The sequence below is a fragment of the Denticeps clupeoides genome, chromosome 13 (assembly GCF_900700375.1).
Source record: "Denticeps clupeoides chromosome 13, fDenClu1.1, whole genome shotgun sequence".
Taxonomy (NCBI): Eukaryota; Metazoa; Chordata; class Actinopteri; order Clupeiformes; family Denticipitidae; genus Denticeps; species Denticeps clupeoides.
In genome coordinates, this window is record NC_041719.1 from 9,235,383 (window position 1) to 9,259,988 (window position 24,606).

General features: G+C 43.9%; 1 protein-coding gene across 6 annotated transcripts; it reads left to right on the forward strand.

Moving 5' to 3' along the window:
* Nucleotides 1-646: 646 nt before the first annotated feature.
* Nucleotides 647-24,396, forward strand: dnajc6 (DnaJ (Hsp40) homolog, subfamily C, member 6). Of its 6 annotated transcripts, none has more exons than XM_029000523.1 (20): nucleotides 647-959; nucleotides 3,708-3,819; nucleotides 8,524-8,659; nucleotides 15,237-15,286; nucleotides 15,505-15,653; nucleotides 16,260-16,382; nucleotides 16,752-16,885; nucleotides 17,368-17,562; nucleotides 17,854-17,971; nucleotides 18,080-18,159; nucleotides 18,243-18,436; nucleotides 18,696-18,722; nucleotides 19,483-19,890; nucleotides 20,047-20,202; nucleotides 20,402-20,497; nucleotides 20,981-21,118; nucleotides 21,238-21,540; nucleotides 21,635-21,783; nucleotides 22,012-22,188; nucleotides 22,371-24,396. In XM_029000523.1, the coding sequence occupies exons 2-20, from the start codon at nucleotides 3,807-3,809 to the stop codon at nucleotides 22,470-22,472; spliced, it is 2,748 nt and encodes a 915-aa protein (XP_028856356.1). In that variant the 5' UTR covers nucleotides 647-959; nucleotides 3,708-3,806; the 3' UTR covers nucleotides 22,473-24,396. The 6 variants fall into 6 exon arrangements, with proteins under 6 accessions (XP_028856356.1, XP_028856355.1, XP_028856357.1 ...); XM_029000522.1 differs by having other exon boundaries at nucleotides 647-914; XM_029000524.1 differs by lacking the exon at nucleotides 647-959 and adding an exon at nucleotides 1,240-1,258.
* Nucleotides 24,397-24,606: the final 210 nt, after the last annotated feature.

A 24,606-nucleotide genomic window follows, 5' to 3' on the forward strand; every position in this document is an offset into this window, starting at 1 on the left:
CTTTCAAACCTACACCAATGGGCATCCCAGCCCCGTTTCTCAATATTTTCAATCCATCTGTGCTTTCGGGCTTTCAGTCAAATGCATCTTTATGATCCAATGATCTAAATATGTAAATGATCGAACAATGGGGGGAAACCTCCAGGAACAGCATTGGGAACCCTACTGCTAATACGCCCTAATACACTCAAAAGGGTCGAATAAAAGTACCAAAAAGGGCACATAGAGGGTGGTAGTAGCTTAACAACAGGACCCAGGTTCAAACCCCAATTACTACTATTGTGTCCCTGAGCAAGACCCTTAACCCTAAATTGCTCCAGGGTGACTGTCCCTTGCAAGTCGCTCTGTATAAGGGCGGCTGATAAAATGCCATAAAGCTAAAATGTAAATTTAGGATATAACCGGACTCCCACTGTTCATTTTGCTTTATGACAGCAACTTTTATTCATGACATACACTTCTGTGATAATTAGATGATGAGTGAAATGTTGCTCGACCCAGCGAATAAAACCGAAGCAGATTCCACAGGATCGCGGCACGCGCAGGGGATCCCCGCTCCGCTCGTCCGCGATCCGTTTGATCGCCGGCGAAGCGACGCGGGGTCACGCGCGCGCGCGCGCGCGCACCGGAGGGCGGGTGGCCTGGCCGCGCGCGTCCCGTTCAGTCCGCCTGGATCCTCGCCGCGGTTTGTGCGACGTCAGCGTTTTCCGTGAAGGCGTCGGGACGTGGGGGGGGGGGGAAGCAGAGAGACGCGCGCAGCTTCCGCGGATCGACGGCGATGCCGCGTCCGTCCCTCTCCATCCAATTGCGTCCCGTCCTCGGCCGGCGGGCTGCCGGTGGCGCGCCAGTGAGGAGCATCGCGCGGAGGGCGTGATGGTGTGACCTTTGACTGGGCAGCGAATGACAAATCAAAGGTCAGCATTTGCAGAGCCGCGCGCCGGGGAGAATGAGAGCGGAAGGTAACACTCCTCCATTCCACTTTAGCCTCCAGACTCCAGGTACGGCGACCGTCCTGCCGCGGAGACGTCAGCTGTTACGTAACGGGCGCCGCATCCCGCGAAGGGCAGGCTGGGCCGGCATGATGGGGAGGTCTTCGGATGATAATATAGTGTAGGGGGTGGGGGGGGGGGGGGGGGGGGGGGGTTCCCTCTTTGTGTGAAAACGCGCATCCTGTTTTAAATCGCCGTGCGCCTCGTCCGTGTTAGCGCTCGGGATGCAGTGACGTCACAGGGACGCTCAGCCGGATCCATCACGTGAGGTGCGTGTTTCTTTTTTTAAAAAAAACGACAACAACCAGAAAACAACGCGGGATTAAAACAACGCTGGATTAAAACGCGGCGAAATCAACGTCGGGGTTTAGGGGGGAGAAGCGAGCGCACTGCGTACCGAACACGGGCGCAGACCACCGCCAGTGGTCGGGGGGATGGGGGTGGGGGAAATATCTCAGATGATACATGATGGTGATGATGATGATTTATGCTGGTGAAAAGCATCGCTGCTGGTAAATCTTGTTTTTTTTTGACGCTATGATTGGTCAACACCAAGATGTTGTGTGGATGATGCACGAATCATGCCAGAGACTAGAGATTTGGATTCTTGGGCAGGAATGGGTGGAGAAATATGTAAAAAAAAAAAAAATTGCATTATATCCAACGCCCTGGTAAATGGTGAGCTACACTGTAAATGTAAATGTGAGTTTTCTGCATATGTCCATACGCCAGAGATTTAGCTGGAAGAATTATATGCAGTCCCTCCATTGGCAGCAGTCTAGAGCACCAGAGCAGTTTCCAAGAATTGAAGAATTGCTATTTATTAGTTATTGTTGTTCCATGGGTCTTGCACACACTTTTTTTTTTATTTTACTACACACCGGTGCAACAACAGTTCTGCACAATTTAATAATAGATGATTAGAGGAGAGGGTCTGAATTAAATTCATTGACGGCTATGTGAGCCTACACTCACCCCTCCTCCATCACTGTCACCGAGGGGTTTGACGTAATTACTGTCAAACAATTCCAATCAGGATGTAAACGGGAGACAGGACAACAGAGGCAGGGACATTGTTCTTTGGAGATTTTAAGACTTTTGGCATAAAACATCTGGACAAAAGCATTTCCAGTGTAACGGCAGATACTTTCCATCTTACTGCTGGCGAGATCAAAGCTCAAAAGATATGAGACAGTAAAGATGCCCATAAAAACACTGAAACCATGCTAACTTTAACTGGTTCCAGTTCAGCCTGTCTTTATTAGCACTTGGAGGTGTGCAAATATCTTTTACTACTAAAGAAAAAAAAGGTTTTACATCTTCAGGCCGTTGCAGCTCAGCCGAAATAATAATAATAAAAAAAAAAAAGTCACATGCCTTGGGAAGTTTTAAACTGCAGGCAACTGGCTGTCCTGCATAACCATGCCGTCGGCATTAGGCTGCGGCGTGATTGGCCATGCATAGTGCTGTGTCACCCTTCTCCGGAGGGCATTTCCTCCATGCTGAGCTTTCATTCTCTCTCCTCCTCCTCTGAAAGAGTTGCCCAGGCTGTCTCTGTCCTCTGAGAAAGCATTCAGCCGCTGTGGTTGCTAAGCGATCAGGCCACGGAAGGAAGCGCCCGGCTGGTAAATCTGCCTGCGGAAAGTCTGGAAGTGGAGCGCTTCCAGTGACAAAGAATTGCGTGCTGCATCACAGTGAGGGCCGAGAAAGCCCCAGCAAGTGCGCCTCTGCAATCCTTCCTCCCCATCACTCACACACAAACAGACATACCCCCTGGAAAACAATACAGATTGTGTTCATCAGGAAACAACAGGCCTTTGTCATTCCGTATTAGTGCCTAAAAACAATACTTTTCATCATGTACAAAAACATGGCCTGTAAGATTTGTAGCTCGGCTATAATTGCAGGAAGGCTTGTGTTGTAGGTGGCAAGAATGTTTCATTGTAATGCAAAACCCCGGAATTTTATCGTGTTCTTTAACCAGCTCTTGAACAAACTGCTCAGCTGTTTTTATGGGTGAGAGAGGGAAAAAAAATCAGGCAGTCCTTGGTCTGCTATAGCCTCCATTGTCCTGTCGGGATTGGCGCTGAAGGACCCGTACCTCTGCGCAGACTGGCGGCGTCGCGTGTCCGTGCGGCGCAGGGTTGCCAGGGCCGCCGTTTCCCCACCCTTTTTATACTAATGCACATTTTGAAATATAGTGCTAATGATAATAATAATAATATGTTCAGTCCTACCCTAGCACTTATTGGTCTCCTCTAATCCCATCTCTATCTTGGGTAAAATATTGGATAAATTATACTAAGGCGTGTCAAAAAAGTATCAGAAACGCTAAAGCACATTTGGGATGGACACGTGCCTGCATACATTTGAACCTGGCTATACCTTTTTTTTTTTTGCATCGGTTTGCATCCTTTTCGGACCGGTTTTCGCTCTACCCGCGGAGTGATTTTGTCGCGCAGACCTGGCAACACTGGCGCCGCGTAGTAAATGCGGCTCCTGATGAACAAGCCTCCCTCCCCGGCGGACACAGGCGAAGCCCAGCTCCGTACCCAGCCGGCACCCGTGTTCCTTTACGTGATTTCCCGACACATATACAGCAGTAATATAAAAAAAAATACATACATTTGTTTTTTTTTTTCTATTGGGAGAGAGCTGATGAGCCTGCTAAGTGGCTACAAGAAGAAGAGCAGTTATGATGGATATGAATCTTTGCAGCTGGTCGACAGCAGCGGTGACTTGAATAACGGGGGGAGAGGCGGCGGATTGGCCCTCGGCTCCAGATCAGGACCAGCGCGGCCGGACCAGTACAGCACCATGGACAGCGCAGGTAAGAGGAGCGCGCCGGCCGCCGGGCCTGCGCGTCGCCGTGCGGGCTCGCCGCAGCGTCTGGGTCCGGGATGCCGTGACAGCGCAGGTTGTCGTATCAGTGCCACGTTCTGTTCCTGGAAAGACAGACGCGTGATCTTGCAGTGCGAGACTCTGCCTGTTTATTAAAAAAAAAGAGAGAGATGATTGGCATCTCTGCAGTAGGAGGACAGGACGCTGCCATCGTTTGCCCCTGTAAAGTTCCTGTGAAGGGCAGCTGGTGTCTTATTTATCCATAATCCATTTTTTGATTTGGAGCAGCATCGTCTGGCTGACATTCGCACAGGTAATGCACTTGCCGATGGCTGTCATCTACACTGAAAGACTGTGGCTGTGGACACAGTCAGTCTGGCCTGATGTCCATTCGTTTGCATCTTTTGATGTCCATTCGTTTGCATCTCCCATGAAGGGGGAGATCAATGGGATGTGAACGGAACTGGCGCCACACTTTCATGGCTTTTCACCTCCTGCTACAAAACAAATGACTAATTGTCTTGCCTTACAGTCTTTTGTAAACCTTTTAAAAAATAATGCTGCATGCTGCAACAACTGCTTTCCCCAGGAATAGGTGGTGCCCCATGTACACATCCCGTTACTTATTCCCATTACAGGTAAAAAAACAAACACTGAAATGCCATACATGTTCATGCGCTCCTCAAATATTCAAGAGATAATATAAACAAATTAAATAATAAAAAAAGTTCACTAAAGATTTAAAACATTTGCTTTCAAATTCAAGAGAAGGCATGCATCCTAAAAGTTCACAGTTAATAGGAAAATGGCAAATGCGACTCTTGTGAATGAAATAATCATACTAATAATGATTCAGTCCAACACATTCAATAATAGTTGTGGTCATTGAATGTTGTTTGCAGAAACCATGATAAATTAAAGAACACCAGTAGTGTCTCCCTGTGATCTAAGACTTCACAGGGTTTGACTCATAGGTCACATGATCGTGAGGTCACATGATCCAAACAATGATTCAAAGCAACAGGAGTAAATGAACAACAGTGTGGCTCCAACAAAAGAAATTTTGTACTGCAGGAAGGCTGAGTCAGAGTCTCCACCTCAAAGCAAACTGCACGTGTACCTATCTAATTTCTTCAATAAATTGAAGATGAAAGGGATTCAGGCCTAAGTCCAGATTCCGGGCAGCTTTTCTGATTTTTCAAACATCGCGGTTAAACTGCAGAAGGTGCACTTGCCGAAAAATGTGCAAAGTGCTCGGTGCTGTGCCTTGTTGCAAAGTAAGACAAATGCTGCTTGCGCACAATCTATTATTCAAGAGCCAAGTCTGGGTCCTGTGACATGATACACACATGCACACACACACACACACACACACACACACACACACACACACACACACACACAGACCCACAGTGAGAAAGGGACAGAAGGGCCATGGCACATGTGCTCCATAGACCCAGGCCTCGTGTTCAGATGCTCATGGATGGGAGGAGTAGAGCAGATGAGGTTTGAAACACTTTATACCTGACGGTATTGGTGTGTTGGTGCACATTGTGTGGGGGTGGTTGTCTTTGGAGCTCAGACACACATACACACATTCAAATTCACGGACACACTCATGCACAAAAGCAGGCGTCAGGGGTGCGGCCAGATCGGGTTGGTCTGAGGATAAAAGGGATTGTAGGGTAGGTTCAGAGACACTGAACTCTGAGAGGTCTGAGTGGAGGAGGCTTTGATGCCCCTTTGGATTTGCCCTCTCCTACAGGAAGTCCCTTATGCCCAGTTCTACAGGAAGCCTTCTGTGCCATTGTGCCCAGTCCAAAAGGCCCACCCAGCCAGATTAAACTGGAGCACTGCTATTGACAAGCGGTGTGAAGAGCTGTTAATAGGCAGACACAGACAAACCCAAATCTTCGGTTAAATTATCCACTTAAAGGAATGACCTGGTGAAAAATGTACAATATTATTTTGCAGCTTATCAGGTTTTCGGGAGAAAACGCAACTACCAGTTGATCCCAGGGGGGTGAATTGACCATAACATAAATCCACCTAACTCAGGTTTTGTGCGGGCTTTCATTAGATGGTCCAGATGTCAGTGCTGATATGCATCTGTAGCAGAGGGACTCTCAGCCAGCAGCGCCTGTCCTAATGACTGCAGTTCTGTTGATGGGTGGGGGCTTTATGTGGGTGACGTGTGTGCCTTTATTTCTGTTTGCCAGCAGGTCTGTAATGCTGACCAGACACTAGATCATTGTGGAGCATTTAAAATTGGGACAGGGCGCTAGGTGTATTTTCATCATTATTGTTGGTGTTGTTGTTATTATGTTGCTCTTATTTGATGCTGTTTTTTAACGATACAGCAGAGAAAGATAAGAGAAAAGGTAACACACTTCCACACACAAACCCGATCTAGAGTAGAATCACAGTGGACAGATGAGGATACAGCAAGGATGCATTTAAATACTGAGAAAGACACTTAATGTCAGGATTGCCTACAGCTGGGCTCCACACCTGACTCCAATCCTGACGCCCCATAAATGCCGGATTTTTCCGCCCCTTCTAGGTCTCCGGCATTTTCGTGAACTTCAGTTGGTAACAGTGTTTGTAATTGGAGTTCTGGCAATCGCCACACGCCTACGGGTTGTTTATGTTCGTAATTTAAGTTAAATTGTTTTCGGCCACCGCGCCATTGTTTATTTGTATTTCTTTATTGTTTGTTATAATAAAACGCCATTCTCAGAATGTCCGACCTCTGCGCTTCCTTCCCCCCTTAGTCCGTAGTCGTGACACTTAACCCTAAGTGTCTCCAGGGCGGGACTGTCCCTGTGACTACTGATTGTAAGTCGTTCTGGATAAGGGCGTCTGATAAATGCTGTAAAATGCAAATGTAAGGGAAGCAAGGTTGTCACGATGGCTGGACATGGTGTGGAAGAAGGATGCATACGCACAATGTCACGAAACAGAGGTTTAATACATTGTAGACAGGACAAGGGAAACATCACCAAACAATGACCCGACGGCGAACAAACAGGGCAGCTTTATACAATCCTACACAGGTAAACACAATCAGGGGACATAATAACACAGGACCAACATGAAACTCCGGTCTGAACTGCCGGACCGGATCATGACAAAGGTGAAAAAAACAAGGCAAAGACATGAAGTGCTCAGGTGAATTCCCTTCAGATGTAGAAGTGTAGATAGATTGGTAATATAGAAAGAATATATACAATGTCGACTGGCATAGGATCTGGAAATAACAGCCCATAAAACAAAATACTATCAACATTTTTGGATGTGACACTATCATATTTTTGTGACAGTATCATATTTTTGAGGAAGCACAATTTTGCAGGGAAAACATGAAATCAAAACTCAACCAATACCAACCAGCAAGTAGCACAAAGCACAACACGCACAGCACGAAGAGGCAGGCAAAGGAAGAGGTAAGACCAGACGGGGTGGGGCAGATTACTTTATTACACTGGACTCTTTGAAATCATCTGATCATAATCCGAGGAGTCCGGGTTCTCTTGCAGAGATTAATTTCTCTGATCCAATTGAAACTGAAATTTGGACGAGCCATGCTCCATCACCCACCTCTCTCCCTGCAAATGCCTCATTCTGAGACCCCTCTGGTCCCTGTGGCCCGAACCAAGGCCAGAGAGGCAGGGCATGACTGGCATGTTAAAGATTCCAATCACTGGCGTCGTCCAAATTCTCAAGATGCCCTGTCCCCGTGACTTCCTCTTCTTGGAGAGCGGTGGCCTTACATGGCTGTTAAGCCCCTTTTATTAGGCCTCAACCATATTGCATCTCTGTTCTCTTGTCATTCAGAGTGGATGCGGGAAAGGCGGACAGAAGGAGATGTCGTTGTCGATGTTTGCTTCTTTTAAAAAAGGCAGATTAGTCTCTATAGGAGAGCTCCACTTTTTATGTCATTAAATTTACAGCGTGAAGAGTTGGCACCATGTTATTTGGGCTATGGTCACTTTCCATTAACTGGATGTTGAATAAAATTTTTAATAAGATTACTACTGGTGTGTAAGTATATCGCACCCCTACACATTTGTGAATGTTTAGGTACCTAAAACTGTGCTTGTGATCTGTGCTTGTGATCAAATGTTGCTAAAGGCTCAGAGTTTCATTGGTAGGAGCTGCGTTGTGCTGCTTCAAACAAATGGCAAAACATGAAAATGTAATTTCACAAGAGAAGCGAAAGTGAAATGTGTACTGACTCGAGCTGAATGTACTGAGAGCTGACGCTCCCGCCAGAAAGCCCAGTCGGTTCAGTGGCAGCTTGGCATTCCCAGCTACTGTAGCGTATAGATTGCAGAACTCCCAACTCTACGGAGAGTGGATGCTATGTGTTTCTGGTACTTCGGGCTGAATAGCTTGTAGTTTTTTTACAACACACAGATATATTGGGATGTGTGAAATGATTTTTCTTGCTAAATGTCTCTCTCATTCAGACACACACACACACACACACACACACACCAGTGAATACTGTAGCAAATGTAGATACATTCCATCCCAAAACTCCCAACTACTTACAACTTGCCATCAGGTCAAGGGTCACATTTTTCATGCTTTATGGCAGCTGTTAATGATTTGTGAGTGTACCAATGTGTGTGTGTGTGTGTGTGTGTATGAGAGGTTTATTTTTAATACAAAGGTGCCTGGTTTGCAGATATGGAGGGCAGCTATGGAGGGGGGCTACTGGACATGGTGAAGGGAGGAGCCGGAAAGTTCTTCAGTAACTTCAAGGACAACCTGAAGGACACCATCAAGGACACGTCCACCAAAGTCATGCACCAGGTGGCCACGTAAGTGATGGCATTTGCTCTCAACTGCATGGTACTGTGGAGTTAGTCATGCATAATTCTTAAATTCTGCATTTGCTGTAATATATAATATAATAACATATTCGAGGAAATTTAAACTGTTGTAATATTGTGACTTGATATAACAGTGAAACGTGAACATTGTTGAAGTAATCCTGTAGTTTGCGATCTCAGCATATGTGTGGTTGGCTGTATATTGAATACGTTGTACAGTTCTTTGTGAAAAGAAAGTGAAAGCTTGGCGCAGGATTGGAGAAAGGAGGTGGGAGGCGAGACAGAAAGAGCTGTGGGAGGGTAAGGTGGTGGGATCTGGCACCACTGGGCTCTGTGTACTGGCCACAAAGAGCCCTCTGTTAGCACCACATTTACTATGTTTGTGTGTCAGGAGACTCTCTCTATGACACACACACACACACACACAGATAAAAAAAATTCTCCTCCTCTCCCTCATCTTTACCCCTTTCGCTGGTATGCTTGTGCATATCTGTCAGTCAGATGATTCAGACTTTCAGTAATCAAATCATCTCTGATTGGCTCCCTATTTGCATTTGTCGGCACATTCCCTCTCCTCTCCTCCCCTCTCCTCTACTCTCTTCTCTTCGCCTCTCCTTTCCACAGTCATGGATTATTCATAACAGCTGTGGTTGCCAAATACCCACCTAAGCAGAGACAGTGTGGGGTTTAATTTCATAGCATGAGTGTAGTGCAGCACAAGCACTACAATGCTACTTCCTGTTTCTTATGCAGGCACGTCTACAACATTTTGATGTCTGATCCACTGTAGGCGCGAGTTGCAGTGCTCGTTTTCCGTCACGCTATTTGTGTTGTCGTTGCTAAGTGTGTGAAACGTGCAGCCGCTCAGCTGGCCGAGAGGAAGGAAGGGCCTCGGTGCTGCGTAGGCGCTTCTTGACTGGCAGGCGTTTGGGCCCGATGGAGGGAGGCGAGAACCGGGCAAAGGGTCGGGGATCAATAAACAGTCAACAGTCAAAAAGGCGGTATGGTGAACCAGAAGACCCAGGTTCAAATCCCACTTACTACCACTGTGTCCCTGAGCAAGACACTTAACCTTAAGTTGCTCCAGGGTGGACTGTCCCTGTAACTACTGATTGTAAGTCGCTCTGGATAAGGGCGTCTGATAAATGCTGTAAATGTAAATGTGATCTTCAAAGAGCGGTCAGCACCCGAGATGGCCCGGTTTTTAGGTGGCGGAACGGTGGCCGTGACAATTTATCAAAAAGACAAAACTCATCCATGAAACATGTGTGCACATGGAGCTGCAGTTTGAGGTTTCTGTCTGGGGACTGGGTGTCCTTGGCTGATTCTCCACAGCATTCATCTTGCCTCTGAATAACCTCATGCTAAGAAGTGCTAGATTGGGGCTGCTGTGTAGTGCGAGGCTCATCGGAGACGTCCACATGAAGGTGAAGGCGGAGCAGATGCACAAAAACATTCTGAGAAGATCAGATGATAACAAAAAGCAATGTAGTTCTGGGTGGTAGAAATTGGGAATCCACTTGTATAGACAAAACAGAGTTTATCTGCATGAGCTGCTCTTTCACTTCTCTTACATCATGCTCCTGGCCTGTACCCTGTACCTTCCCTGCTGTTTCCAATATATATATATATATATATATACATTCATTTATTTCTTATGTAACCCAAAATCACATACATTTTGTCTTAATGGGCTTTGACAAACCCTACAGTTAACACCCCAACACTTGACTGTTTTGCACGCAAGGAAAACCTCTAGGAGAGAGAAAAAAAGAAAGGAAGAAACCTTGGGAAGAGTGAGCCTGCAACTGGTGCCAGTGCAGGGTTGGTGATGGTCTGTCCAAGAAGAGAAAAAGTCCTACAGTTGTAGAGGTATAGAGCACCTGTCCATGTCTTTCTGGAGGTGCTGGACAGCACAGAGTAGTTCTTTAGTTCAGTGTCATGGTGTACATTGTGTGTACATTATGATGCTCGATTTGAAGATCCCTGAAGCTTTAGCTGTTAAGGTGGTGGTTGCTGTGGTGACACTCTGGTACATTTCATGCAAAGTCGTCGTTTAGCAGTTGCCAGGAACCAGGATTTATCTGGTGGACTTTTCACTGGAGTCTGCCAGTATTCTGTGCGCTTGTTTCTTCAGTTGCTTTTTTGTTCAGTTTTTTGTGACTCGGGTTGATAGAAAATCTTTTGTATTTCACATGCTACTGTAATTGTGTGTGTTCGGGTCATGTGTATGCACAGGGGGGCATTTTTAGCCTTGGGGGAAAAAATAGAGAGCGACTGTGTTCTTATCTCATTATGAGGATTGCCACCTGCGAAAGCCGACAGAGATCCTAAACCTGTTGCATAACAAATCCCAGGATTCCCTTTGGCATGTTTGCCCTACGTCGCTGTCTCAATGCAATGAGCTTCAAGAAAGTAGTTGTAGTGTAAATAATATAACAAAATCATAATTTGCACGTAAAAATTAAGCTACTGGCTAAACAGTGGTGCGGCAGTTAGCGACGTGGTCTCACACCTCCAAGGTTGTAAGTTTTATACAGGGAGTGCAGAATTATTAGGCAAGTTGTATTTTTGAGGAATAATTTTATTATTGAACAACAACCATGTTCTCAATGAACCCAAACCCATTAATATCAAAGCTGAATGCTTTTGGAAGTAGTTTTTAGTTTTTTTTATTTTTCTCTATTTTAGGGGGATATCTGTGTGTGCAGGTGACTATTACTGTGCATAATTATTAGGCAACTTAACAAAAAACAAATATATACCCATTTCAATTATTTAATTTTACCAGTGAAACCAATATAACATCTCCACATTCACAAATATACATTTCTGACATTCAAAAACAAAACAAAAACAAATCAGCAACCAATATAGCCACCTTTCTTTGCAAGGACACTCAAAAGCCTGCCATCCATGGATTCTGTCAGTGTTTTGATCTGTTCACCATCAACATTGCGTGCAGCAGCAACCACAGCCTCCCAGACACTGTTCAGAGAGGTGTACTGTTTTCCCTCCTTGTAAATCTCACATTTGATGATGGACCACAGGTTCTCAATGGGGTTCAGATCAGGTGAACAAGGAGGCCATGTCATTAGTTTTTCTTCTTTTATACCCTTTCTTGCCAGCCACGCTGTGGAGTACTTGGACGCGTGTGATGGAGCATTGTCCTGCATGAAAATCATGTTTTTCTTGAAGGATGCAGACTTCTTCCTGTACCACTGCTTGAAGAAGGTGTCTTCCAGAAACTGGCAGTAGGACTGGGAGTTGAGCTTGACTCCATCCTCAACCCGAAAAGGCCCCACAAGCTCATCTTTGATGATACCAGCCCAAACCAGTACTCCACCTCCACCTTGCTGGCATCTGAGTCGGACTGGAGCTCTCTGCCCTTTACCAATCCAGCCAAGGGCCCATCCATCTGGCCCATCAAGACTCACTCTCATTTCATCAGTCCATAAAACCTTAGAAAAATCAGTCTTGAGATATTTCTTGGCCCAGTCTTGACGTTTCAGCTTGTGTGTCTTGTTCAGTGGTGGTCGTCTTTCAGCCTTTCTTACCTTGGCCATGTCTCTGAGTATTGCACACCTTGTGCTTTTGGGCACTCCAGTGATGTTGCAGCTCTGAAATATGGCCAAACTGGTGGCAAGTGGCATCTTGGCAGCTGCACGCTTGACTTTTCTCAGTTCATGGGCAGTTATTTTGCGCCTTGGTTTTTCCACACGCTTCTTGCGACCCTGTTGACTATTTTGAATGAAACGCTTGATTGTTCGATGATCACGCTTCAGAAGCTTTGCAATTTTAAGAGTGCTGCATCACTCTGCAAGGTATCACTATTTTTGACTTTTCTGAGCCTGTCAAGTCCTTCTTTTGACCCATTTTGCCAAAGGAAAGGAAGTTGCCTAATAATTATGCACACCTGATATAGGGTGTTGATGTCATTAGACCACACCCCTTCTAATTTCAGAGATGCACATCACCTAATATGCTTAATTGGTAGTAGGCTTTTGAACCTATACAGCTTGGAGTAAGACAACATGCATGAAGAGGATGATGTGGACAAAATACTCATTTGCCTAATAATTCTGCACTCCCTGTATTGTGTGCGTGGGGTTTGCACGCTCTTCCCAAGGTTCTCCAGCTTCCTCCCACCCTAATCCTTACCCTAACCCTAACCCAAACTAGAGGTGTGAACCTTCACTGGTCTCACGATTCGATTACGATTATCAGTGCCTCTATATCGATGCATCGTGATGCATCCCAGACATTTTCTACATGGTCACATGATGTTAAGGTCTCGTTCGCCTGTGTGGATGCTCTGATTTGCTCCAGAGCAGAAAAACTTGTTACGTCCGCACTCACCTTGTAACAGTTGTATATACTGGTAGTTCTCCTTTAAATGCACATGGCACTATGTTGTGGGCGGAGTTAATCATCTGCCCCGGTCCTGATGGAGATCGACATCTCCACCAAGCAGAGGAACCGAGCAGACTGGTCCAAGCTCTGTGGTTCTTGTCCCTGTGGTCCTTGTATTATTTCATTTTGTATTACATAAAAGCAGTAATATTTGGTACGTGTAATGTCCAAATTATTCTGACACCTTAGTTCCAAATAGTATTCATTACAGAATTTTTTTTTTTTAATTCAACTGAATGCTCACCACACGAAAAATATGCGTGTTTTTTTGTAAATCCCGGTACGATGATATTGTTGTGTTGTAGATCTCTGAACACTCAGAGAAAGATCAACTTTTCCTCCATTCCCGCTTCATGTGTCTGTTTCGAAGTGGCGTAAAAAAGACACCCCCGCTTGGATTCTATTGGTCGCCCGCAAAAATACGTCATGGTCGCCACGCCACGCAGCGTAAAACTCCGACACGGAACGGCACTGTATTCTGTAGAACAGGCCGCCACAGTCACTACCTGCACTACTTTTTAACGAGATTCACCAACAGAAAATCACCAAGCAACATCATTATGATAATCGATTATGGTCTGCACTGCATCGATGCAATATCATCCACATCAGCATCGCGATGCATCGATCATATGATTAATTTGAACACCCCTAACCCAAACCCACAGGCTTGAACACTAGGTGTATTGGTGACTGAATTCACCTTTGGTGTGTGAGTGTGAATGGTGTGTGTATGTACTTGTGGGGCAGGTGAGCCCCTGCGCTGTTCCCAGTGTTCCGGGATGGGCTCTGGCAGCCGCCACACTGAGTAGTTCTAAGTGGTTATGGGAAGTGTGTGAGTGATTGAGTGGGCTGCTGTCTGCCCTAATTTGCTGTATACTCTGTACCTGGAAAGTATTCACGGCACATCACTTTTTTTTCACATTTTGTTATGTTACAGCTTTATTACAAAATGGATGCAATTTCTTTATTTAATTTTTTTCCCCCTCTGAATTCTGCACACAACACCCCAACATGAAAAAAGTATACTTTGAGGTGAAATCACCTTCAAAACACTGTCATGAAAGTAGTTATAAAAATACATTTAAAAAATTGTTGTGTCCGAGGGGGGAAACGATGAAAATTCTATATTTTATTGCACAGTGATACAAAACTGAAAAGCGCAGGGATCTCAGAGGGGGGATCTTCTCAGTTCGGGATGTCATCCAGGCACTCTGCCAGATACAGCATCCTGCGATCACACGCCCTCCAAGTATTCCACCTTGGATCAGCGAAGTAGTCACCAGAGGTCCTCGTGGCAATACACAATCCTGTTTGGCACAATAACAGTCACTTGACACAGACAATAAACTTCAGCACATATAAGCGTGGGGACACGCAGGACAAGGGAAAACCTCGGATAGTTCTGTAGATCACAAAGGGCTTTTATAGAGGAGGGGATGAGACGAACCAAGCTGCACCAGATGCTTGTTACACCTGGGAGGATCCCTATTCATGCCGAAGGGAACGTGATGAAGAACCCTCACACCGGAAGTGCCAGAGAGGTGCACACTACCGGATTGGGACTTACCCAATCCGGGACTTACCCAGGAACCCGCGACTACGGGCGACACAGACAATGTCCCTAATACTCAGGGAAGGGATGTACTTGGGGACTGAGCCGGCACGGACGGGACAGATATTTTATGATACAAAAATTTATTAAGGTTGTCAAAAGTCTACTTGCAACCCTAACCCTAGCCAGAAAGCAAGATCTTGAATATTAAAATGATAACTACTGTATAATTGTTTCCATTAGTCAAACGCAATGTGTCCAGTTGTAGAAGTGGGTTAAACATTTGCCTGTGACCCCTTATCCTGACAGGTTCAAACCCCACTTACTACCATTGGCATCAAATTAAATACTGTAAATGTAAATGACACACATTTATTTATTTTTGTTTATGTTTTGGGTTCAACAACAAGTTCTTTGTTAGATCAATAATGTGTGGAAAGTAAATATAAGCATGAATAAATGTATAAATAAATAATCATTTCAATTCTGAAAGAAAAACAGAATGAATTATTCTATTGAAAAGGGACAATACATTTAAGAGAGTATGTTATAATATAGGTTATATTAATATAGGTTATATTGTTTTTTTTCTTATAGGTACACTAAAGGAGAGCTGGACATTGCCTATATCACTTCACGGATCATAGGTGCCTCATTTTCTTTACCCTACTGTCATACTGACATAAAGGCCAAAGAGATGTAGAAAATGGTTGTCAGCTTTTCAGTTTCACAATGTCACCTTCTCAAATGCATGCGAACACAGACCATCCATGATCAGTTTTATAAAGCAACACGCTGAAAGGCAGTTTTTTTATGACAGGCATTTTACATAGGTGTTATCAATAATAAAGTATGTTTTCACCAGTGATGTCATATCCTTCATCTGCCGTTGAGATGGGCTACACGAACCATGTGGAGGACATGCGCTCCTTCCTGGATTCCCGCCATGCTGACCATTACACCGTTTTCAACCTGTCCCAGAGGAACTACCGCGGCGCCAAGTTCTCTAACAGGGTGAGAGACCTGCTTCTCTGTATCTGGCATATATTATAGATATATTAAAATATTATATTATTATATTATTATGGAACCTGTAGATGGGGTTTCACAATTTTCCCAATGCCCCTATAATGTATGGCATTGTGAGTCATTGTGTTTGTCAAATTGTGAGTCATGCATTTGTAAAACCTGTCTTCTGTGGCAATAGCTATCAGGTTGTGACATATTCAGAAGATCGGGACATAGGGAAAAAACGTCATCCTCCTATGGGGTGCCTTTCCATTTTTGGTCATCTTACTCATACATCTGATGTTGGTGTTTTAGGAAGTTTTTCATCAATGACACCCATCTTATGAAACTCATAATGAACCTTACACAGAAAGTAATATACATTAGAATTATATACAATTAAATATACATTTCCACAACGTACAGTTTGTTGACCGGTAGAGAAGAATAACAGGGAACATTTGTCCACATTTATTCATTCCTGTTATTGTGCCTCTGACCAATACACTGAGACTAATGTATTAGATGCTTGGACGGACCAAATCAACCATCGTTTTTGTGTGTGTGTGCGTTTTGTGTAACCACTTTTTTTTCTTCTGTCCTCTCTTAAAGGTATCCGAATGCAACTGGCCCTCAAAGCAGGCTCCCAGTCTTCACAACCTGTTTGCTGTGTGCAAAAACATGCACAACTGGCTCAAACAGAACCCCAAGAATGTGTGTGTCATCACCTGCTCGGTAAGAGACTCCATACACAAGCTCCACTTTTATTCTTTTAATTAGTTAACAAATTTAAGTTGCAGCAAATCGACAGAACAACACTGTCGAATGTTCTTGCAAATACCATGACAGACTCAGATTGTGTGCTGTTGTGACCAGCGGTCTTCTTTCTGTTCTAGGTAGTGGTCTATACATAGAGTGGTGTAATATTTAGCAAGTCTCTAAATAGCATTTATAATTCTGGTGATTGTGTTTTTTTTTTTGTTTTTTTTAACATGCTCAAAATATTATCTTATATATGGACCCTTTCTTTTCCACAGGAATCACGGTCATATGGATAGCAATCTTCAGTAATTGCACTTTTGATTTCATGTCCTTTTCATCCAGGATGGCAGAGCTCCGTCGGGCATCCTGGTCTGTGCCATGTTCTGTTTCTGTCATCTCTTCGCCAACCCAGTACCCGCCATGCAGCTGCTCAGCGCCAAGAGACCCGGCTCTGGTCTGTGGCCTTCACACAGGAGGTAGAGTGACTACTAGAGTTATACTAAATAAGTCAAGGTGACATAGCAGTGTAGGGATGTGACAGTGGAAGATTGTGAAGAATGACTGTGAGACCTATGAACCAGGAGACCACAAAGTCTCAGGTTCAAACCCCACTTACTACCATTGTGTCCCAGATCAAGACACTTAACTCTTGAGTGTCTCGGAGGGAACTGTCCCTGTAACTTCTGATTGTAAGTCGCTCTACACAAGGGCATCTGATAAATGCTGTAAATGTAACTGTTATGTAATAGATGGTTGTCTACACTGAAAAAAGTGGACACTGGATGAGTGAACTGGATAAACTGAAGTAATATGTCACACTTAATAATTTAGCATTGACGTAATTCAGTGTACAAAAATGCATCATTTAAAACATATCTAAGTGGCACAGGTGGAATCTACTTTGTAACAAAAAGGTCTAATTTGTGTTAATGTCTCTCTGGCCCTTGTCTGTGCTCAGGTACATTGGCTACGTTTGCAGCATGGTTTCAGAGAAGCCGACCCTCCCTCACTTCAAACCACTGATCATCAAAGCGGTCACCGTGAGTCCAGTGCCCTGCTTCAACAAGCAGCGTAGTGGCTGCCGCCCCTTCTGTGACATCCTCATTGGTGAAACCAAGATCTTCTCCACAGCGCAGGAGTATGAGAGGATGAGGTAGGGGTCTGTTTACCAGAAAACATACCACACATAGTACACTCAGGGTCTAAAGGGGTATTTACAATAAAATCAGACACAGTAATGAGCTTTAGGTATGTTTAAATTGAGTTATCATCAATTTCTGTAAGCCTCTTGTGTTTATTCTAAAACACCATGCTTCCAAATGTTTTTTTGGTTTATTCACATTATGGCAATCAATGCTAAATATTAGGTGTGACAGAATCATTCATTTTTTTCAGGTTTAATGAATGAACTGAAGTTAAATGATTAGGAATATTATTTTATTAGAGAATACAGGGTACATGATGGCAAGGTGGTCTTTCCACTTGGGGTGAGTGTCCATGGTGATGTGGTGATCTCCATCTATCACATGAGATCTACCATCGGTGGCAGACTGCAGGCAAAGGTAATAATGGCACACCGGTGTTATACACTGTCAGATGTTTCTTAACTTATTCTGAGTGTTCATGGTGTTACTTTTATGCAATTACTGTGAACAATTCACCCTGTTTAGGTTACCAACACACAGATATTCCAGATTCAGTTTCACACCGGCTTCATTGCTCCTGGTACAACATTCCTGAAGTTCTTGAAGTAAGAAATTCTTGTTGCATGTCTGTGCCTTGCTACGGTGTTTATAATAACTGCATAACTCTAATAACCATGGGTGTGTGTAGGCCAGAGCTGGATGCATGTGATTCTCCAGAGAAGTACCCTCAGCTCTTTCAAGTGCTGCTGGACATGGAGGTGGAAAGCACTGAGAAGCAGAAGGACCTGACTCCGCCATGGGAACAGTTCCCCACCAAAGATCTGAGCCCCAATGTGCTTTTCTCCTCCCACCAGGAGCACCAGGAAGCCCTGGCTATAGCAGGTGATGAGATTTGATAGCTGTTTACACAGTCAACAGTTGTTGCTATAATTATATTGTCATTATACTTGAACCATAGTATATTATAAAATGGATATAAAATTATCCATTAGCTTAATGAAGGAAATATTTTTTTGTCGTTATTCATGTCACCAGGGAACGAAACCCATTACCCTTCCTCACCCAGTTACTGTAGAGTGTCCATATGCACCATTAGACTGATTACATCTGCTAAATGTTTTTTTCATTCTCACCTAATAAGATGAAATGGAGGGCTTGGACTTGGAAGGTAAGATTCCGACTGTAGACAAACATAGAGTAGGCATTATAAAAGGAAGATAATTGGTTGGTGAATAATGGATGATGGAAGAACTGATACGGCGATCATCAGTCAACAGACGGGCAGAGTGGTGGATGGTGTGATGAACAAATGTAGAACAAGCTGCCAAACAATGGCAATTATATTGTGCTTGTGTTAGCTGTGGCTTCTCCCTTAGGCACAGTTTGTTTAGTGCAGTACCCCCTGCTACAGTAGACTATTCGTTTTGTGATCATACATTTCATGGAAAAATAAAAAAACCTGATAAATAATTGGTGATTTCAGTTTTGGTGTGCCATGTTTATTTTCACACAGTAGAAAAGGGTGACAAAACCTGAGTAGAATTTATTTTTGTGAAAGATTTTGAATGCCCTTAGAAGGGAGGTTCTCAACTGAAAAGTTGACTGAATTCTCTTGAATTCTGCTGAGAAACATTGCGTGTCTTATGCCAGTGTTCCTGATTATGACACCATCCTTATGACACAAGTGTCACAAATATGACTGGACTGTCAGTCATATGGATTCACCTAAGATGGATTTTGGACTGAAATCATAAGATGGAATGTACACTAATCAACCAATCAATTAATGTTCAAGTTAGAGTTTAATGTCGTGAAACAGTACAAGAATAGGTTTTAATTTAATTTTTCAAATTAATAGTATAGACTCACGTTGATGTACCTTTTAGTAGAGATCTTGACATGTGTGTTCTGACATGTACGTTCTGCAGATCCAAGTCGGAATCATGGTCCTGATGGTCGTTCAGGTCCGCATGAAGAGAGTGAGCCATCAGATGACGAGATGCTGTCCCTCTCCAGCCAGCAGAGCAATGCCAGCAATGACAAGTCAGGAGGCGCCAATGCAGCCAATGCTCCCAAGGGCCACCCAAAACCAGATGCCCCACCTGCTGCTGCTCCTCCACCTGCGGAGGATGTGGATCTGCTGGGACTCGATGGAGGCGTGCTGGAGCCGCCCTGTGCCTCTCCACAGCCCCCCACTTCCACCACAACGGACCTGCTGGGAGATCTGTTTGGAGGCCCTCCCCGTCAGCCTACTAGCGCCCCCACTTCAGCGCAGTCCACGCCCCGCAGGACAGTTCCCTCTGCTTCACCATCGTCCTCGCCCCGGCCTGCAAACAGTGAGCACTAAATCACTCTTCGTTCTTACTTTAATAGGTCATAATAATTTCTCTGTAACAGTGAAAAGCTACAACTTCCATAATTTACATTAACAATATGCTATATATCATAGTAAATATTATTTATTCAGTTAGCTTGAATCTTTGTTTTTACAGCTTTTGACCCCTTTGGGTCTGGACCAACACCCCAGCCTCAACCCAAACCCCAGGACTTTATGGGGTCTTTCCTTGGCCCAGGTAATATGGGGCAGCCAGACCCCTTCCTGCATGCCGCACGATCGCCGTCTCCTACTATGCAGAACACGGGCTTTGGTAAGGCATGTGATGAATGCGGGATTCGGCAGTTATACCTCTGCGGCTGTGTATGAATGGCCAGTACAGATATATGGGCATGTTTTTTCCATAATGTTTGGTGTTCCTTTCCTAATGAATGTGAATGGTGAAAGTCCTAGGTCATAGATTATCTGGGTGAACGACTTGCTCTAGGTTGACAGTGCTGTGCATTACATAGGTCGAAATTCTCCCGTGCCACCCACCACCCCCACTGTCAACATCCAGCAGCCTAATGCCATGGGAGGATGGGACTGGAATAGACCTGCCGCACCAGGTAAGGATAAGGGGGAAGACTTATTTTGAGATTTGTTTCTCTTGTGATGTTTAGAGCAACCATGTTACATTTATTATTTACATAATTTTACAAAATTTATATTATAATGTAATGACATCATTACATACAACTGACTAACTAACCATCATACATATCTACTTGGTGTATTCTGAAGGTTTCCAATTTAAAAGACATATCATTGTCCATGTAATTTAAATTGATCACGTTGGGCTGGATCTTCTCTCACAGTTTGAGTAAGAGGATCATGTGTTAGTCAAATGTAATTACAGTTAACAGAATTGGATTTGGGACTGAAATATAACTGCCTTACAGCGACATCTAGTGGTTGAACTAATTGCGGTGATCTTTTGGATGTCACCATTTATCACTTGTCATTATCTTGGCATGCGGTACATATAAACTAAGGCATCTGTTATTGTAATGATTAGAACGGTTTTATTGATTTATTTTTACGGTGTTCAGGAGGAGGCTTTGGGATGGGCAGCAAGTCAGCCAGCACCAGTCCAACTGGATCTGTCCATAGCACTCCCACACATCAGCCCAAACCCAACACACTGGACCCATTCGCTGACCTGGGTAATCTAGGATCCAGCCTGGGAGGTGTGTAGGCAGTAAGAACTTTTTAAACCACATATTAGGTATAGGCATAAACATAATGTTCCGTTATTTCATTTTGTACAACGGACTGCTTGATTCAGAGAATTGCACTCTCCCTGCAGGTGGCTCCGGGTTCTCCAGTAAGCCCACTACACCCACAGGCACTGGGGGTGGTTTCCCACCCATGGGCTCCCCTCAGCGACCTTCGCCCCAGCACACAGCAGGCGGTGGCTGGCAGCCCAGCTCTGGCTTCCCCTCATGGCAGCCTGGAGGTGGGGGTCAGTGGCAGGGGCAGAACCAGTCTAAGACGCCAGTTTCCTCAATGCCTCACACATCTCCACAGAACCGACCAAATTACAACGTCAGCTTCTCCAATATGGGTGGGGTCTCGTCTGGAGCTGCTGGCAAACCACAAGCCAGCATGGGTCAGTAAGACTCTTGATGTTGATCATGAATAGTGAAGAAGTGATTATGAAGCATTTGCTATCTATGATTTACTCTATATTCTGTTTTTTACAGGGACCAAACCTAAGGTATCAGATGCCAACTTTGATGACCTGCTGTCTGGCCAGGCTTTCATGGGTAATAAAGACAAGAAAGGTCCAAGAACCATTGCAGAGATGAGGAAGGAGGAGATGGCCAAGGAGATGGACCCTGAGAAACTCAAGGTGAGAAGACACCAAACACTCTATTGGTTTTACCATCAGATTTCCTAAATTTGTTGTCTTATGATATATTATAAATATGTAAACACTTGGCTATTATGACTGGTCATAAAATCTGGACCTGTGACAGTCCAAATTTCATTCCAGAAACAAGTTGGTAACCAGGAGATCCCCTCACACCACATGCAAGCCCCATCTGTCAGACTTATTTCAATCTTTCTTCACCCACAGATCCTTGACTGGATTGAAGGGAAGGAGCGCAACATTCGTGCTCTGCTGTCCACCATGCACACGGTGCTCTGGGAAGGGGAAACCCGCTGGAAGCCTGTGGGCATGGCTGACCTTGTAACTCCGGAGCAGGTGAAGAAGGTCTACCGCAAGGCAGTGCTGGTGGTCCACCCAGACAAGGTGAGCAACACTTGCCTTTATGAAAGAACGACTTGAGTTAGCTAAAGGCTTGCAAAGAAAACATTCTTATCTCGGTATTACTGTAATATAACTTTTTATATATTTTATCAATGTATTTAATTTCTTTAAGTTTTTTAAAACACAATTTAATATTCTGATTACTACTTTCCTCTGATTTTAAGGCAACTGGGCAACCCTATGAACAATATGCCAAGATGATTTTTATGGAACTTAATGACGCTTGGTCAGAATTTGAGAACCAAGGACAGAAGCCACTTTACTGAAACAAAGAAGAACAGTAGAAGAAACACTCCCCTTTCATAAAAAATAAAGAGCAATCATGGTGCCCCAAAACCTCACCCTCCCTGAATCAGCGATGTGTCCCCTCTGTCCATCCTCTGTCATTATATGCAGCCATACAGAAGTTGTTTCCTTGGACTTCCACATTTCAAGTGTAGAAGACCACCATCCATGTACCTGGTGCAGCAGGGTCCAGCTGAAGTTGTGCATTTTGACTGCAAAAAGGGAAACTAAAGGTCCAGCTTGGTGAGGAGACAAGAGCACTGGCCCAAGGACATATGGAGACCACCGAACTTGCTGATGGAGTAGTACCAAGGCGGAGGGCACAGCGGCATATGGAAAATCCCGAATGTCTGTAATTTGTGGAGTACTGGTACTAGTATGCACAAGTAAAAATATGGTACTGTTTTCTATTAAGTAAGCACCTAATATACAGTATAGGTAGTTGATTAATAAAATTAAAACAAACAAAAAAAATACAATGATATCTGTGCTGATATTCTGTGGCAAATATTAATACTAGAAGCAAATAAACTCTTTTAATAATATTTAAAATAGGATTATACTGTATATTTATATGGTACAGAATATTCTGACCAGTGTGACAGTCTTAATTGTTTGAAGTAAAAAAAAAGAAAGCACAACAAAGTGTAAAGGTCAGGATATGGAATACACATGGACATGGCAGGCTACTTTAATATCAGTGATCCACAAATGAAATCTGTATATCAGAAACAATGAAATATTGCTTATAAACATTAGCCTTTTTTAACCTACCACTGGGAACGCCACTCTCTGTCGGTAGAATGTGTTGTACTGTAATAGAAATTATGTTTACATGATATTTTGGTTACTTTTTACTTATTTTGGGTCAGGCAAATATGTATGCTTAATGCACATGTAGCAAATCCATAAACATGCCTGAAGTAGTCCTTGCTTTTAAACTAACACTGGGAACAGGACTGAATGCATAATTGTCTGGGTACTTGTTCTGGGAAGAAACAAAATTGGAGTAAGATGTCTTAACATTGCACTGCAAACTGGTTTCAGCTCTCTTACCTGACATATCTCAAGTGTTAGAACATTAAGCCAGAACCGAACAAAAAAGCCTTTCAAAACTGTGAAGTCATGTATTAAGTATAATTTACAATTTCTCTTTTTGTTGGTATGGAAATACATTGTGTTAATCTCTGGATTCCTCACATATTAGTGCCACTTGTTTTGGGGGTAACTTTGATGTTTCCAGCTTTCCCCTCTTTTTATTATAAATACACAATCATACTAGTGTGCATGGATTTAAAATCATGTATACAGATCTGATGTACTAAACAACATATCGCTGGTTTCTGGACTAGTAAGACATGTGCTTGTCATGTGAGCAGAATATTGACCAGCCTCTCCAGATCGGCACTACGCTGGAAGCATTGATGGTTGATGAACGGCCATTTAACATTTAACAGTGCAGTCTTGCCATAACCCAGTTGGATCCTACCAGAATGGAGGTGGCGCTTAATGGCTCAGTGTTCAACGCATCATTGTGTTTCCCGTAATAAACGTCTTCATGGTTTCTGCTGGGTGTAACCCTTCCAGCGCAATGGACAAACTCTGGACAAGTTGTGGACATTAAAAAATACAAACTTGTGGCTCCATAATCTGCTGCTTCGGAATTGCCGTCAGAAGGCCCTCCTGTCTAAATCGCTCACAATGTTACAAAGCTAACCTCTGTGTAGTGGATGTGTGCCGTCATGTGAGAAAGTGGTATGATTTGGATGAAGCTACGTGTTTTGCCTGTCTGCTGTAAAAGTGTTACTGAACCGTGAATTGTGTCTGTGGTTTTCATGTTTTGTTCCCCCTTTCATCTGTACATAGGTTAAAGTGCTTTGCACAAATAAAGAGAGAAAGACGAAACAGCAGCCTTGTGTGTTTTTCCGTTGGCATTGAGGTGTAGATATTTCCTGAAATTGTCCCAGACTGGTAGTTGCCAATGGGAATTTTTTTATGTAGAGAATGGAAATGAACAATCAATCTTCCTAATTCTCATTTTTAAAAAATGAACTTGAAATACTAGAAAAGTCAGTGATGTTTCGCATTTCATTACTGATGCAACATGGCAACCCA

Excerpts from the sequence above, each read along its gene's own strand:
- dnajc6 (XM_029000519.1), top strand. The coding sequence starts at position 3,648 with ATGAGCCTGCTAAGTGGCTACAAGAAGAAGAGCAGTTATGATGGATAT. Across the intron at positions 17,972-18,079 it reads GTGGCAGACTGCAGGCAAAG|GTTACCAACACACAGATATT; the intron begins GTAATAATGGCA and ends CACCCTGTTTAG. Across the intron at positions 19,891-20,046 it reads CTCGCCCCGGCCTGCAAACA|CTTTTGACCCCTTTGGGTCT; the intron begins GTGAGCACTAAA and ends TTGTTTTTACAG.